The 14,641-nt window shown below is 44.3% G+C and overlaps 1 protein-coding gene across 1 annotated transcript in view; it reads left to right on the top strand.

The window, feature by feature from the left end:
• Positions 1 to 2,981, top strand: part of T265_03828 (hypothetical protein) — a gene marked incomplete at both ends in the record, with an annotated part of 20,486 nt that extends 17,505 nt beyond the window's left edge. The window contains one exon of the mRNA XM_009168399.1: positions 2,173 to 2,981. Coding sequence (XP_009166663.1) covers positions 2,173 to 2,655 — 483 coding nt within the window. The remainder of the gene's footprint in view (positions 1 to 2,172) is intronic.
• Between the last annotated feature and the right edge of the window lie 11,660 nt (positions 2,982 to 14,641).

Below are 14,641 nucleotides of genomic sequence, written 5' to 3'. Positions count from 1 at the left end.
GGCGACGTCGGGAAACAGTTTTCCAGGTGTGTGGAAATGTCCTGGAGGCGTGGAGGTTCAGAAGCGACAGGACTTGCTCCGGTGTCATGATGCCAGACTGCAACCCTCGGGGAAATGCCAGAAGGTCAACACTAGCGAGCGAACGGTCAGCATGGGATTTCAAGAGTGACACGGTGCAATCCACGGTTTGTTTAAACCAGACGCTGTAGTCATCGGCTTCTGATGAGTAGGCCGTCGTCTGACTGATAGTTTGCTCAGGTTCACCAGATGATGTTTCGTCCTGTTGTGCTTGCCAGTTAAGCACCCGTAACCTGGTTTTGATGCTGATAGCCGATCGGCCAGGAAAATACTGCTCCAATCTCGTGAACAGCTCGGTTTGCGTGCCGCAAGATGGATATAGATTGTTAGCCAGGCGTAAGAGCGATTGTGACTCTTGCTGGGACCAGCGGGTACTGGAATACTTCACTCGGCCAAGCTTATCTGCATTATGCTGGGTGGGGTGTGCGTGCCGGCGGTGTTGACTCAGGCCAATCTTCGTCGGAAAAAGGCGGGAACAATCAGCGCAGGCCAATTGGGCGACTGTGTTCGTACCAACACTTTCATTGTCGTGAACTCGATGATGGGCTACAAAGCCAGCTTTCGATTTGCAGCACTTGCCACATTCCTCACACGTGAACCCAACGAGTCTCTCCTGTGTACTGGTTGGAACTGGTGCGGAGGCGCCAGATGATTCGTAGTATACATTGTCGAAAGTAACCAGCACATTGAAACCAAACGGGGTGGTTGGCCCTGTCTGGAGTTGCTGAACTCTTAGCTCACCCAGACAGACGTCCACGAGGAGGTGGTTCCGCTCGCCGACTACTACTACTACTACTACTACTACTACTACTACTACTACTACTACTACTACTACTACTACTACTACTACTACTACTACTACTACTACTACTACTACTACTACTACTACTACTACTACTACTACTACTACTACTACTACTACTACTACTACTACTACTACTACTACTACTACTACTACTACTACTACTACTACTACTACTACTACTACTACTACTACTACTACTACTACTACTACTACTACTACTACTACTACTACTACTACTACTACTACTACTACTACTACTACTACTACTACTACTACTACTACTACTACTACTACTACTACTACTACTACTACTACTACTACTACTACTACTACTACTACTACTACTACTACTACTACTACTACTACTACTACTACTACTACTACTACTACTACTACTACTACTACTACTACTACTACTACTACTACTACTACTACTACTACTACTACTACTACTACTACTACTACTAATAATAATAATAATAATAATAATCGTTCAGCTGTAACATCCCCTCGGTGCCTAGCTGCCATACCACCCGAAGGAAGCACGATTGCTGGGATACTTCCAGGTTGCACAAGTCTAGACTGATAAAGTCAAGAGGCAGAGTTCGGATTCGATCGTACTCTTATTTGGAAATGTATCTTCAGTTAGTCCTCTCACGCCGTGGTTTGTTGCTGTTCTGATTGACATTGAGTAGTCGTGTTGATCTGTTGGTTTCTACAGCCTGGTTATACGGCTACGCTATATGTGAACCGGAATAGGTCGACAAACAGTGCCATCGATCCTACCACCTTGGGTATCTGGGAGCCTTCATGATACAGGACAGTCTAAATAGGGCCCTCAGCTATAGTCAGAAATTCGCTGGAAAGACAAGATAGACAGTCACCAGCTGGGTGTTGCCTCTGTTTTTTTCAGACGTTAACTGAACGTCTTAACCTTTTTTCGTGAGCTCAGTGCAGTAGTCTATTTCACTACCAGTAGGTCATCCTACATTTTCCTGTGCCTACCAGTAGCACTTCGTTTTCTAGTTCGTCCACCCTAACTTGTCTTAATCAACCTGTTGTATACTAGGATGACCGCTCAACTTCATGTGTGTCACAATTCAGCACTGTTGAAAATATGATGCCTTGTTCTGCCTCCGCATCATCATTAATAGCATTTACTGGGATGAACCCGGTTTTTTGGCTTGAATTTGTTCCCACACGTCATCGGTTGTTTTCTACGCTTGACTTTTTCTTAACAATTGTGTGCTTTCAGTTTGTCAGTTCTGTTGCTTTCCTTTCGTTATTAGGCCGAACGTCCGCACCAACTGTTTGCCGATGCGCCTCCACCACCGCCACCGCCTCCACCTCCACCCCAGACTTTCCTACCATCCAGTATAACGCATTCGATTGCTCCTGTTGTGACAATGCCGTTGCCATCACTTACGATGACATCCTTGGTCCTACCACCTCCCCCGCCGCCGCCTCTCCAGGCTACTCTTGTTGGGTTTACTCCGTCCATTGCTTCTGGAGCGATGCCTCCACCTCCCCCTCCCCCTCCACCCACGATTTCGGTACCCATGGCGTCCGTAGCTTCAGTTGGAACGACTCCTGCGCCACCCGCTTCTATCCCGGCACCCCCACCTCCCCCTCCTCCGCCACTGTTCCAAGGATTTCCATCTGGCCTAGGAGTTTTGCCTGGACAGCCGGCAGTCTCCTTACCTACCGGGGCTCCATTACCGCCTCCTCCTCCTCCGTTTTCATCTGGTGTGCTTCCTCCGCCACCCGTTTGATACGAACTTGTATACCACCTGTTGTTTGTCGGAAACTGTCAATAATCCATCATACATGCCTCTCTGTTTCACCGATGTTTCTCATTCGGTACGAAATTGTTTACGGATTGCTGTGTTGGAAATTGCCTATTATGCATTGAACATGCACCATGCGTTTGAGTGATGTCTTTTCTAGTGTTTTCTACGATCATTATCCCAGGCTTTATTGCATTCGGCGGGCTTATTGTAGTCGGTAATGAGAAATAGTGACGTGTCATTCTCATGTTTCGTAATCAGTGTCAGACCATCCTATGGCTTAACTGATGTTTTTTTCACCCATCTAATTGGTTGGCGCTCCTTTCCTTTCCTCTGTTCGGGATCCGCAACTACATTTACGGATGAGCCGATCAGCCACAGTTAGTATCAAAGCATTAGATGGATTTTCCACTTGCCAAGTTTAGTGAATTCCCTTTTCGGGGTGCTCTGCACAAAAGAGCACAATCTTGGTCCCACAGGCATCCCGTCTAAAGCGTAATCACTATAATGTGATCCTCCTCAGCTGTAAAAGTGTATAAGTTGTAATTTACTAGTGTCACAACTGTACCTTATGGTCCGAGATTATTGGTTTGTCGTACGGGATGACTAGAGGTCACTGTGTCCATCTTGGTTTGCCCAAATCAAGTTGATTTCTGGGGTCCACTCTCAGTGAAGGTGGATTTTGGCGTTCATCTTTTCAAATCTGCTCTTTCCTACAGATCGCCAAAGGTGTATTGCATGGAGGAGTGTACAGTTTATTACCAGCTTGCTTCTACCGGTAGATATCTTTAAAAAGTTCTACTCTTGGTGCCGCTCGAAATAAATCACTTCAATGTCCATATGCCCTACGAGCAGCAGAGCTGGACTCATTTGGGGTTGTGTGGTCATGAGTGTGGGGATCACTTTGGTCGGTTGTACCTGCAAAGTAATGGTAAGCATGGCATGACCCCTCATAAGAATGTGACGAAACGGGTGTGTGGCTTGATACAATGAACCCTCCTATGGGCTGGCCCATAGAAAGAACAACCCATTGTAAAGATCACTTGTTTCATCCATAGGAATCATCTGGTTAATGATGAGTCTACTCCGTGATAAGATTCACCACTGTTCGAACTGCCTATGAGTTTACAAGATCACGCTTGTTGGTCTCCTACCGCCAACTGTATCGTCCAGTCAGGCAAGAGTTTTTCAAATATTTTTCCACTCTGAAAGGATTGTTGGATTATTGTCACAGTTGCAGGGCCTGCTGGCTACCCAGGTCCATAACGACCCGTGTTTCTACGTTTTCACACGTCCTCCGTGAACGGGTATCTACAACACCCAGCGTAGTGACCCGTCCTTGCATGTTTACGCGCTTCCTAGTCCCAACCGCACCACATGTTTCCACCATCACTGGCGGCAAAAACCCAATCCTGCGTTCACTTTGCCTCCGGTGTGAATCGTTCACACGGTCTGACAGGAGTCATGATGTATTTGACTGATCTCATTCTTGAATAGTCTCGTGTGTAACTATTGAATGTCGATCATAAATACCCTGTGTGATGGATGTAGCCTAAGCTCCAGTCGAAGTACGATGTTGGATGTCAACAATGGGAAACGAAGTTAGTTAACTGTCGTTAAGCTGCTTTACCAAAACGGCTAGCGACGATGGTTTGGCTGGCTGAGAATCACCGGTCTGCGCCTTAATATTAGAGCGCATCAAGCAAACATGTCCGAGGATTGGTTCCTGTGGCAGTGAGTCTTGTTCAAATTTCAGAGGAACACGACTGAAAACCATGGTTTCTCTTTCGGATCTGTTGGTCTTTGTGGTCTAATTAGTAAACACCTCGTGAAACAACTCAGGTCATTCCGTTTCTAGCTAACCACCGTGCAACACCGAAAGGTCTTCAGTTTGCGAGCAGGGCTGATAAAAATTATCAGTGAGGAAACCAGTAATTGTTAGTGAAGCAAGTGTTCACCCCGTGGTCATTTGGTTACCTGCGTTTGAGCTGGCAACTGGATTATCTGTGAAGTGGCCCTCAATCTGACCGCATTGTGTCCGTTTCAGTATATCGCCAGTGGTTGTTCTCCTCTAAAGGTTTTGGTGACAAACACGAAATACTCCTGGCATGTGCAGGACACCCATAGGTAGCGAATGGAAAAACGCTTTCGTTTTGTTGGTCTTGCAAGTTCAATCCAGAATATCTCTAATAAGGATACGATTATTGTTCTTTTGGAGACATTGGGGCATTTTTCTGGGTTATTCCAAGAATCCAGTCAGATTACCTGGGACGATATGGTACACGTTCTTAGCCTTCGAGTGACAGTTTATTCACTTAACCCATGACCGTAGGAACTAGCTACGTGGATAAAAGTAACTAGATACGCCGGAAATGAGATCCTCGTACCCTCCATAACGTTATTGCACGGGCGTTTTCTCTGGTTGGTCACGAAACGTCTGCAACCCTAATGTCAGCCTGGACCGACAGGCAATCACTGTTTGTCATAAAATAAGGAAGTCCGTTTTGCTTAGGGTGGTACGCCACGATCAACGGGCAATCATTGCCACTGGACTATTGAGCGCATGGTCTTGGCTCTATAAAATCCTTTTAGGATTGATGCACATTCCTATAAAGGCCCAGACGAGGGTAACAGGAAGTGGGCTGTTTCTCCACTTAAATGGCCGTTTAGTTCCGCGTAAATTTTCGCTGATTAGCCGCACCCAGTTTGAAAGGGGTTCTGCAGTGGGGACAACATCTTGACCGCATATTTATCGTGCAATAAATAAGAATTTCTACTCAGTAGACAACAAAAGAATTGAAGATTGGCGAGGATCAGTAGCAAGAGGGTGAAGCACTGGATGAATCGGACTGATGGTCAGTAAATCAGTAGCCTGTATCTTTAAATTCCGGGGCTATCATTCCTCTTGAACCCGTGAATTTCCATCTAGAAATGAAGAAGCGCTGTCTATCCAGTTGGATGAATAAGATCAGTTCGGATGTCAAAATTATGGGATGCTTTCAGTAGATGTGTCTGGATTTCGAAAAGTTCAAGCGCGTGAGTGTCCTCGACTTTATTAGTGCCCATCAGGGGGTTTTAGAGCGGAAGTTGTTTTCTTGGGTTCGACGGAGAATATACGATTGACAAGACAATTCGCAAGTCAATGAATTAAGTGGACTGGTCCGTCGAAAGACTTTCAGGTTGATGAAAACTTCTGACACTGAAGTACCTTATAAGCTCTTTCTTGGACTCATCAGAAATGGGTAGCTTCCGAGTTTCCACCCATCCCATTTCCCAAACGAGTACCAAATTGTACGTAAGCGGAGTTAATTTGGCATTAACAGAAGACTCGTCTGAATATCAGCTAATGCACCAAGGCCGTTTCCTCCCAGTTGGTCCAAAAATGAAGGAATCAGCTTGTGTTCAGTTAAGTCTCCCATTGCAAGTCAGTGTAAATCGCCAAGAGCTTTCTGCCTATATTCTAATGCCCCCGCGCTCTCCAACTAATGTTTATAGGTAACTAGGTGGTCCTATACTGAATTGGGGCCTTGGAATAGCTAAGTGTTTAGGGTGCGGTACTACTGACCGAAAGGACCGTTGTTCAAACCCAACCCTAAGTTTTCTCTCTGTTGTTCAGGTCTGGGCAATATGATGGTAACTCAGCCCTCATGTTTCCTCAGAGTAAACCGAATTGGTGCCACAGTCAACTGCTAATTGGGACGCACCGTATGCTGGCGTCGCTTTTGGGTTAGATTATTTGACATACGTTCCGTTAAAATAGACAGCCCTCAGTGAATCTCCTCAGTACTGCTCAGAATCCGACGAAGCCCACCAGCTTGGGTCCTTCAAAGTCGCGCCGAATTCTCAGATTGGCCTAGCGTTATTCGATGTTTTCTCACTATACAAACAGTAGTCTTCAGGAGGCCCAATAATGTGACCTACGAACGGATAATCATGCTTGATTCGATGGCTGACCACCGGTTACGTCATACATTCTATTTCAGAACGTCTATCACTGTTTTTGTTGCACCTTCAAGGGCTGTCTCATCTCTATACATAGCCATTTTACAGCATCGAAATAATCACTCATGGTGCCTTGACCCAAAGTAATTATATGTATACTTGCCGGATCAGTATGTCCCATGAGTTTATGTTCGGTTTGAGGTCAGGGATACAGACTGGCCGATGAGAGGAGCGAAATTTTGGTGGATTGAGTAGTATGGACCAGTGTGTTATGCTTTGTGTCCTGTCTCTCGTAGGACTCAAATATCTGAGGGTCCGTTTTGGAACTCTGGATATTTTTTACAGGTGTTATCTCCTTGGTGAGTTTTAAGGAACGACATTTTCCCCTTGGAGAAGTTTTTCAACTTCAAAGGAAGGTTATTACTTTAATGGACGCCGGGGTGTGGTTGCAATCCACAGATCCGAGATACAAAGGCAGCGTGTGCACCTTACGGGAAATTTATGCTACTACCTATCTTAGCATCATGGAACTCACAGTACAAAGTGCAAACACGGAATATCACCGTGAACGTCTTGTGGAATTACTTTGTCGGGTGGGGGATAAGAAAGTAAGTGTAATCCTTCAGCTGATTCAGCATATAATGCACATTTTGAAGATATGTGCAGTTCATGGTTAAATTCCGGATTGTGAGTGTAAGGGGCTCATTCGATTCTCAAGAAAGCGCTACCACTATCGTGAGCACTTCCGGTCTAGCCGGAGCGTTTAACATTATTCTAGCACAACTGTCTTCGCCTTTTTTGGGTTTCTGGTTGATTCGATGGGATTTTCAAGGAAAAAGTCGTCCTTTTTAGCCGATGGCTAGTCACCGCAGCAATGGTGACCATATTGTTTCGCTCGGGAAATTTTTTGGTTTCTCTTCAGTTGTGGGGAGCTTATGGAGGCTACAGTTTTACCTGAAGAACTCCTGAAGTTGTCTGAAAACGGTCATAAGTTTTTGACAAGTTGTGTGAAATTATAACTTTGCGCAAATTGCATTCACAACATTCTGCTTCCAGGCTAACGAACTTACTTCCTGTAACGTATTGCAAATGTAATTTAATGTCAAAACTAAGGGATCTTGACAAACAGTCCCAAAAAACTATTCAAATTCTCGGGGCTATTGCAATTCGTCGATAACAGAAGACGCAACAGAGAATGCCTGCCGAGCGATGCACAGGTAGTCCCATTCGCCACATGAGGGATTAGGGAACCATCTGTTGCATAACTCGCGGTTGTTCCGGTCTCACCCCTGGTCGTCATTGCCCTGGGCACCGAAACCGGTTAGAGATATTTGTTACGATGTCCACGAGAACTAAATTTATTAGGTGAGAACCTCATGTCATGAATACACTGAGGCAAGCCCTGCAGTCAGACTGGTCTGTCAACCGCCCAGATGTTAGGTGACTAAAGAAAGCCTCGTTAACGTTTCATAGTTGTCAACACACATCGGGTATGTATACTTCTGCGTATTCATCAGTTCTGTTGGACAATCTTTCGGACTAACAAGCTTGGCAACCAGTAATCTTAGATTATCGTAAAGGATTTTCATGTATATACGATGTGTTAGCGTTAGGTCACAAACGTTGAACACCTATCTGTCGCCCCGGGCGGGTGGTGAGAGGAAAAACTATGCGGCCATCATCATCTGGTAAAGCTTCCAGTAGCTCGTGGCTTGGTGTGACTGATGCAGAGGGAGCTACTCTGATGCATGGTTGAAAAGACGGTTTCAAGAAGCAATTGACCTGTATGCTAATCTGGTGGACTGCTGACAAACCCTCAGAAGTGCAAGGTCGTTAAAGTAATGGATTTCCCGCTTATGTAGCGTAGAGACTTGCTCAGCAATCAAGAATCTCCAACTGAGTACGAATTAGGAAGAAGATTTCGTTCTTTAAGCGAAGTCACTCTATGGTGAAAAGCCGAGAAGCACTGTACGGCTGCTTCATCCTTGTTGTGAATCATCAGAAATGTGCATCTCGCCTGTGTGATCCTTGGCTTTTTTGAAGCCACGATCGATTAAAAACAGGTTTCTTAAGTATGGTGTTGTGTGAATCGGGCGATTCCTAATATTTTCTAATGAATGAAGTTCAAATTGAACTTCTGACTCCTCGACCTCGCTGCACTAGAAACACTGACTACTGGTCTGTACGATGGTTATAACATCCCTTCAAACTTACAAACTCCCATTCGTAAACACAGATTAAAAAGGTCTCTCCAGAAATCTTCACTAATAGTGATATCATCAGAACGCTTCAATATGAAGCATTTTAGATAGATATCTGTCTGATTTTCACGGCCACAAGTTGACAGACATACTGAATTGGATGGAAATTACCATTCGAATGTTGTAATATATCTAGCTGGGAAGTTTTCATGGGCTGATGAAATATGAATATGAATTGAGTTGCATTCTTTGGGTTCCACTCGGCGAGAATTTTTAGTGGTATATTTCCATACCATTGACGAAGTACCCTCACGGAGCTTGTGTGCAACTCTTTAAATTAATCAAGGTTGAAATCCGATCGCGTTTGCGCAACTCTTCGACAGTCCATGACAGGTTTCGCTCTTCTTGGGACACAGTCTTCGAGGTTCCGTCAATCTCGTGTTCCACACGAACCCAAATGGGACTGATTTCGATAAATACACTAAGTGCATATCACTTTGGTCTTCACAAATGAATCTCTTGTTTATGATATTCTTCAACTAAGTGTTTTGCAAAAGGACTTTCTCGTGTTTCAGTTGGCACGATATTTGAAATATCGCAGTATATTTTCATTTAAGAAACTACTCACAAGATTTCTGAAAAATCTTCGACATCTCATAACCGGTGTCGCTCTTCTTAAAGCTCATTCAGGTAGGTGCAGCCCCGGGTTCCCGTCAACTTTATGTCCTACTAGAGCCAAACAGATCGGCTTGCTATCGCAAAAAAACACTCGAAGCTACTCCAAAAGCATTGCTGATCCGTCATTTGGCAAGCCTGAGATAGGTATAGAGTTTGAAAGTTCAAAGAGACCAACTTCATTAGTAGTTTTATCTGCAGTAAAGAACTACCCCCGATGACAAATGTGCGGAATATAGCCTTTGTGATACCTTACTCCTCAGAGCGGCCCGAATGCTCTAAGGCTTTGACAGCTGATGACATTTCGGTAGTAGAAGAAAACGGGAGTTAACTGTTTTATGCCCAACGTTCGCGACAATTACGGGTTACATACATTGGAAGATTCGGCAAGTAATGAGGAGGGTAGATTTTGGGCATGAGAGGGTTGTCACTAGTGAGTGAAGTATTAGGCTGCAAATAAGGGATTCCAAAGCAGTACTCGTTAAACATGGAAAGCTCTGCAAAACCTGGAATCTTTGTTTGGAACGAAATCTGTGGACTGTTTGTGTTGAACACCATCCGAATATCGCCAGACGGAGAAGGTGAATCTGCTTGTTCAAACAGCATGTTGCCCATTTCGGGTGTGGAGGGTGACTGCTTCGTACTCGTACGTTCAACTTGTATATCGTGGATCGTTTTCACCAGAAGAAGGATATAGTTTTTTGCGAGCAATAATGTGGCAATTTTGGACAGCTTTCGGACTGCCGGGCTTTGTGCGTACGGTAGGACAGATCTATAACAGACAGAGGAGATTTAGTGAGTTGTGTTGGGTTATTTCGTAATCATATCCTAAATATTCGTAGTACCCATTGTCACAATAGGCAAAAGTAGTAAAATTGATCGTGTTGTACGACAGAAAAACGCGCACAACTTTAAGCAATACGAAAATTGACGGAAGGGAGTGGTCTAAATGGAGTTAGTCTAACATGCGCAGACGATGTCCGAAGCTCGTTTCAAACAGTGAAAATGCAAAATGCATTTCTTATGATTAAGTTGGTGGATACCAGAAACAACGCGCACAAAGCAATACGAAAATTGACGGAAGGGAGTGGTCTAAATGGAGTTAGTCTAACATGCGCAGACGATGTCCGAAGCTCGTTTCGTTTCGTGAAAATGCAAAATGCATTTCTTATGATTAAGTTGGTGGATACCAGAAACGGTCTACGGGTGGGAGGGAGGGATTTTTATACGTAGCCAAGGTGACTGCATCGGGAATTTTAGAAACACCCACAGACAAACGCTGTTAGGACGAACAGGGGTAAAGGTCAAATGCAATGGAGAATTGTGAATCGACAAGCGTACAATAAGTTCCGAATTGTGCTGTTTTTCCTGATTCGCTTCTGACTTTTTCTATGGATTATCGGTAAAACTAATTCCTGATCTAATGTTCTGGAACTTTACAGTCGCGACAGTATACAGATGCAACAACACCGGGAGAGTAGTATAGAGGCGTTGAGCGCAAAGTAGACTTCATAGCTAGTATCTACTTATCCAAATCACTCAGGGTCAAATTTAATCAATTTTTACAGGATATTGGAATATAGAGGGCCGACTAATAAACAATGCATTGTCAAATCCACTAACATTGGTTCGAAAGCCGCAAGGAGAAGGATCCGGAAGGAGGAGGAACTTGTAAACGAGAAAGATACAGAAGAAAGCTCACATTTACTTTGGAAGTATCACGTTTTTGAAACGTGAATAAGTTTCCCCCAGTTCCGGCATCTTCGCTAGAGTATTTCGAATGATCAGACTTTAGTGGTCCTCTGGTGCATACGCCTCTCTGAAATAAGATGACTCGCTCCTTGCTGTTCTCTAAGTCACTTTCACACATTTTAGGCCTATATCGCGATCTTTAGCTCTCTTCATTATATTACAATGTCAAGCTGAATATTCTTCGTCTTTACCAGTCCTATTTGACAAAATCGATCATAGGCCCACTGGAGTTCATCCAGTGGGTAGTCCACTTTCTTGTTGCTAATATGTGACTTCTGTTGGTGAGTCATGTGACCAGCTACCACGTCGTGTAAAGCGTGTTGAACACCATCCGAATATCGCCAGACGGAGAAGGTGAATCTGCTTGTTCAAACAGCATGTTGCCCATTTCGGGTGTGGAGGGTGACTGCTTCGTACTCGTACGTTCAACTTGTATATCGTGGATCGTTTTCACCAGAAGAAGGATATAGTTTTTTGCGAGCAATAATGTGGCAATTTTGGACAGCTTTCGGACTGCCGGGCTTTGTGCGTACGGTAGGACAGATCTATAACAGACAGAGGAGATTTAGTGAGTTGTGTTGGGTTATTTCGTAATCATATCCTAAATATTCGTAGTACCCATTGTCACAATAGGCAAAAGTAGTAAAATTGATCGTGTTGTACGACAGAAAAACGCGCACAACTTTAAGCAATACGAAAATTGACGGAAGGGAGTGGTCTAAATGGAGTTAGTCTAACATGCGCAGACGATGTCCGAAGCTCGTTTCAAACAGTGAAAATGCAAAATGCATTTCTTATGATTAAGTTGGTGGATACCAGAAACGGTCTACGGGTGGGAGGGAGGGATTTTTATACGTAGCCAAGGTGACTGCATCGGGAATTTTAGAAACACCCACAGACAAACGCTGTTAGGACGAACAGGGGTAAAGGTCAAATGCAATGGAGAATTGTGAATCGACAAGCGTACAATAAGTTCCGAATTGTGCTGTTTTTCCTGATTCGCTTCTGACTTTTTCTATGGATTATCGGTAAAACTAATTCCTGATCTAATGTTCTGGAACTTTACAGTCGCGACAGTATACAGATGCAACAACACCGGGAGAGTAGTATAGAGGCGTTGAGCGCAAAGTAGACTTCATAGCTAGTATCTACTTATCCAAATCACTCAGGGTCAAATTTAATCAATTTTTACAGGATATTGGAATATAGAGGGCCGACTAATAAACAATGCATTGTCAAATCCACTAACATTGGTTCGAAAGCCGCAAGGAGAAGGATCCGGAAGGAGGAGGAACTTGTAAACGAGAAAGATACAGAAGAAAGCTCACATTTACTTTGGAAGTATCACGTTTTTGAAACGTGAATAAGTTTCCCCCAGTTCCGGCATCTTCGCTAGAGTATTTCGAATGATCAGACTTTAGTGGTCCTCTGGTGCATACGCCTCTCTGAAATAAGATGACTCGCTCCTTGCTGTTCTCTAAGTCACTTTCACACATTTTAGGCCTATATCGCGATCTTTAGCTCTCTTCATTATATTACAATGTCAAGCTGAATATTCTTCGTCTTTACCAGTCCTATTTGACAAAATCGATCATAGGCCCACTGGAGTTCATCCAGTGGGTAGTCCACTTTCTTGTTGCTAATATGTGACTTCTGTTGGTGAGTCATGTGACCAGCTACCACGTCGTGTAGAGCGGGCACCAGGACAAACGGCATTTCAACGAAAAGTCACAAATACCTATTTTGGAGTGAAAATTGAAGTCACTCACAATTCATGGAGCATGTATGTGGTACGTTCATTCCCATATTCATGGGGCTTATACCTTAGATGTAGTCGTTCGCCCGACGCTTTGAACAACAACTCAGTAACTCTTCTGTTGTAGTGAGCGATTATTCAAACGCGAGTGATGTTAGCATGGATTCTACAAATCCAGCAGCCACCTAAAACTAATCGAAAAAAATTGTCTACCAGGTTTCAGTCGTCTGTGCCGCTACTTGACCAGGAATTCGTGACAAGCGGATCAATCGGTCGACACAACCAGGACAACTACTGGATCATCGTTCATGTTCACCTGCTCAGGTGTGAAAATTTAGATGCGTCCGGCGTGTGCTGAAGAAGTAGTGGTAGCTCGCTCCCCTCGTATGTGAGGTGTGCGGAGTTCGAACCCCGGCACGGCCAATGATATGCACATTTGGCGAGCTCCAATAAGAGCGAAACTGGTGTGCAGTACTTTCCCTCAAAATGATTGTGCCAGGACAGGAAGACGACTGTTTGAGCGGGAGTGATATGATCATGAATCCCGCAACAACCTACAAATAATCTAGGCATATTTTCCCACGGGTATAACCGACTAATATCTCATTTCTTTCCAAAATTTGTAAATCCAAAACCAACAATGTGTTTGACCCCATTGAATTCACAGATTTTGGTTAGCGGACCGTTATTTTTGAGCATCCACACTTTCTGCTAAGTTGAATGGCCCATTTGTTCAACGATGTTAAACGACTGGTTCACTGACAGGCTTATCATGCCTTCAATTCCAAATCTCATCCTACTTTCAGGTTAGCCAACCGTTAACAGTATCACCAGTTTGATCATCTTGGGTGTTCCGGAACCCAACGAAACGTCAGATAAAATAACGCAAAACACACAAGACTACATGCAGTGGCAATCTCTATGCAGTACACTTGAAATTGGAAACGTGGCCGTGGTTGATTTGATTCGGATTCCGAAATCACCAAAGTATATGTGTACCGGCCCGAGGCCCCTGAAACTCACACTACTTCGTGGTGATATGCTAAACTTAATCCAAACACAATGGCAACGTCACAGGAACTTACTCCCTAGGGAGTTAAGGATAAGCACATCCATGCGGAACAATATACCCACAGAAGAGACCAAGGTTAATGAAGATGAAGCCGTAGGAGTTTGTAAACCAGGTGAAACTTCAAAAAACGACCAGCTGCCGACTCTGCCAGGGTCGGCACAATTATAACCGCCCAACCTGCACATTCTCTTGCGTATTGCCCAACACTGCTGTCAATAAACGTCATTAAATGTTTATACACGAACGCGCAATGCTTGACTAACAAGATTCCAGAATTATCTGAATTGTGTGAAAAGTATTTGCCAAACTTGATTGCTATCAGCGAGACTTGGTTCCAGCCACACTCATCGGATAGCGAACTTGCCATCCCTGGAATGACGCTTCTTCGTCGGGATCACATTTCTCGGGGAGGTGGTGTAGCTATTTCCCATAGCAGGCAACTGTTGTGCAAAGAGCTAACTGATGAATAGTTGATGCTATCGGATACCTTGTGGTGCTCGATAAAGACGGTAGCAGGAAACGACTGTGTTGTTGGTGTGATCTATCGACCACCTTCAGCGGAGGAACTGCACA

The sequence above is a fragment of the Opisthorchis viverrini genome (genome assembly GCF_000715545.1).
Source record: "Opisthorchis viverrini unplaced genomic scaffold opera_v5_56, whole genome shotgun sequence".
In the NCBI taxonomy this organism is placed as follows: Eukaryota; Metazoa; Platyhelminthes; class Trematoda; order Opisthorchiida; family Opisthorchiidae; genus Opisthorchis; species Opisthorchis viverrini.
The sequence above is the reverse complement of the archived record's forward strand: the minus strand, read 5'-3'. Positions and strand labels throughout refer to the sequence as shown.